General features: G+C 48.0%; 1 protein-coding gene across 1 annotated transcript in view; it reads right to left on the bottom strand.

Moving 5' to 3' along the window:
* Positions 1 to 965, bottom strand: part of Pmar_PMAR020560 (hexose transporter, putative) — a gene marked incomplete at both ends in the record, with an annotated part of 1,221 nt that extends 256 nt beyond the window's left edge. The window contains one exon of the mRNA XM_002775533.1: positions 1 to 965. This exon is cut by the window's left edge and continues 4 nt beyond it. Coding sequence (XP_002775579.1) covers positions 1 to 965 — 965 coding nt within the window.
* Between the last annotated feature and the right edge of the window lie 2,499 nt (positions 966 to 3,464).

Here is a 3,464-nt window from a genome sequence, read left to right as displayed (position 1 = left end):
GTCAATGCTACCTCATCCTTATTGTCGATGCCCGCGGCTTGAAAGATAGAAGTCTGGTAAAAAATGATAGCGTTGATGCCAGAGAACTGCTGCAGTACTTGCAACATGATACCAATGAAAACTTGCATCCGGCATCTATTCAATGCTTTCAGAGATGTCATGACGGATCCCTTCTCTTCGCTGTCTCTTTTAGACTTGATAGCCTCCAAGGCCACGAGCTCAGCTTTGACCACAGGATCTTCCGCATCACCTCCGCGCAGTTTGATAACGATCCCCTTGGCTTCCTCGATACGTGACTTTTCAGCTAACCAACGGGGAGATTCGGGTGCGAAGAACATGCATATTCCCAGCAGAGCCGCCGGGATGATGTATACGAAGCTGAGTGTTCGCCAGTTACAGAATGTTCTTGATGTGGCTTCTGGATCGATCGACCCGGCTTGGGTGCGGAAAGCCAACCCAAAGAGATAAGCCAAGAGGATGCCGATAGTAATCCCAAGCTGATTGCAAGCACCGAAAAGACCGCGGTATTTGGTGGGAGCAACTTCGCCGATGTAAGTGGGCACGCTGAAGGAGCTCATGCCAAGGGCAATGCCGACAATGACACGAGCCACGATGAGCTGCCACGCGGTGCGCGCTAGACCGATCCATAGAAAGGCCAATAAAAATAAAGGGGATGCACCAATGATGCTCCATTTACGGCCAATCTTCTCGTTGACGGGGCCACCGCCAAGCGCCCCGATGATAGCACCAATATTGACCATAGAACCGAATAAGGAAGCATCGTTACTAGTTTTGAGGACGAAGAAGGATGACCCTTCACCGATCGGGATATGCCTCCCATCGGTGGTTGTGACGTTGTCTCTCATAGTGTCAATGGCCGGTCCAGAAAACCCCAGAGACAGACCGAAGAGTAACGCACCGAAGAGGGATGCTGAGACGGACAGAATAGCACAGGTATGTTTCATAGTTGAAGAACTCAACTGAGGCCAAACTTAAGGGGGGAGAAATCCACAACAACGGGCTTGGGGCCGATATGCCACTCTGCGATCTGAGGTAATCATTCTGAATAAGAGAGCTGCAGGGATGGGAAAGGATACCCGGCTTTGGAATGGCATAGCGGCCCCATGCGGAATGAGATTCCTCAACAGCAAAATTGGTGTTCTCTGTTTCGTGCCGCTGCGAGGTCGATTGTATGTAGGCATATCTTGGGTGTACTTATGCCATCCTTGCCCATCATACCCCTGGCATAGGCGCCCCACCTGGACATCCTCGTGATTGAGCGGCCCCTCATCTGACAGTTGCGTTCGCGTGCAGCATTTTTCGCTACGCCCAATTTAGTGTGATTAAGATTGTTACCACAACCAACGCTTGAATATCGAGTCGAAAGTCGTAACGTTTAGAACGCTATCACGATTACATTGCAATTGGCAACTACAACGCGTCAATTACCAGAGATCGCTTCCGATCTCGCTATCGGCGAGCCAAAGGTTCAAGGTGACGTCACGTCTCTGACGTGAGGAATGTCAAGTGATTGAACTGAACTCAAGGTCAACTCCTGATATCCGTATGATGGAAAAACTTGTGAATTCGTTTACAAATGAAGGCTTCTCTATTGTTACGGCATAGTCGCAAGCGGGATGAACCTGAAGTGTCGATCAGGCCTCCAGTGGCTGATGTGAAGATCGAAAACATCGGGTGAGTGTGATCAAATTACGATGTATCGTCTGTCGTTGCAGACTAGTTACATCGTTATTCCGCTATAAACCGATCTACTTTCGCTATTTTGTCAGGGAGCGTCTTCATCGAGGTGACGTGTTGGACGACTTGGAATATCTTTTGTTCAACAATCGAGTTACCACCTCGGATCCGAAATCATTCTTGCATATTCGAAAGCCAGCTTCCGTGGATATGAGAAATAGCCTTTTAAGCGCTATGGACTGGACTGACCACGAGAGAGGCAAAGTGAGTTAGTCGAGTGTCTCTCGAATCTTCGTTCCTCCAACCCCCCAGGTACTCTCTATGCTAAGTAAAGAGGAGTACACAGTTAAAGTGAATAAAGATATGGAGGTGCAAGTCAGAGTTCGGTCACTGTGTCTCTCCTCCTATATATGCCCTGATAAAAGCTTTCGTCATTGTATCGTTGGCAGTAACATTCCAGAGACTCAGAAGTTGTTTAGATTTGCAAACCGCCCATGTGTCTTGGTCCTCCACGACCTAGGTGATGAGAGGTCTTCTTGGTTACAATGGATGCGATTGGCCGTAGATATCTTCAAAGGAGATATCTTTGATATTGTCATGCTTGAAGTCGACCAGTGGCGTAAAGACCCTTCATCATGGTTCTCATATCTGCCTTATATCTTACCACACCTTCTCGAACACTTGGGTATCAGTAAGGTACACATCCTTGCAGACGGATATGGAAGTGGGTGTTTTCTAAGATGGTTAACACAATGGAAAAATAATGATAATATGCGCGCACTCGGAATGTTCTCGAAAACGACGCATCTTCTCCACAATTGTGATTTTCACCGTGCCATTCATCTCTACGATGATGAATGGGCTAAGGCTCTTCGAGCGGTGATCAAAGCGACCGGAGTGCAACTGTGGTTCACTTGGCAAGACCAAACTCATCCGTTCAAAGTAGCCAGGAATCGTTCTAGTGGCCGCAGCACTATGAAGAGGGTGCAGGAGTCTATCACTCAGCTGGCCGCCGATCTCGAGAGCGACAAGTGTCTCTTGGACCCACCGTTTGATCCCACCATCTCGAGTGAATTGCCGTCCTCAGTATTGCGAAGTGAACTCATTGATTTTCCAACTGGACGTGTGGCGATGCCCAACTTAGTCAATTTACCAGCCAGTGAGCGGTTCACAGAATCGGTGAAGGAATTTTTCCGAGAAGGGGAGAGAGCGAAGATGCGACTGATCAAAGAATGCTTTCTGGATGGCCTTTTCATCGACTCGGACGTTTTGATGACGATTAATAGGCCGATGATCGAAGTACGGGGATAGGCTTGGGTTGGGATGGTGATGGTGATGTTAAGGTTCCGCAAGGAGGGGGCATCTTCCCAGCGTTGCTGTCTGGAGATGAGAGAAAAATGTGGTAATAATGGTCGGATGGTTTAGTTACAGTGCTGATATGCAGTAGGCGCATGTTCAAACCCTGCTCAGTTCATTTTATTCCCGTGATATTTCTCAGTAGAATATGACATGGTGATATTTTTAGCATTACAGGGCGTTGCTGACTCTCAGCATATAGATATTTATTCATCCTCAGCTCTACGCCAAACTGCACTACGTCGGTTCGGCGAGAGGAAGGCAAGGATGTGAGAATATGTAATACGCTGAGATCCTTCATATTATCGACCCGAGGGAAGATAGGTTTCCAGCAGTGTAGTAATGCTTGCTCAGTGAATAACAATAGAGAGATCGAGTCGGTGGTAGATGGCCCGATAGCAGAGGGAAGT

This window comes from Perkinsus marinus (genome assembly GCF_000006405.1).
Source record: "Perkinsus marinus ATCC 50983 genomic scaffold scf_1104296955874, whole genome shotgun sequence".
Lineage (NCBI taxonomy): Eukaryota > Perkinsozoa > Perkinsida > Perkinsidae > Perkinsus > Perkinsus marinus.
This window is presented reverse-complemented; position numbering and strand designations above follow the sequence as displayed.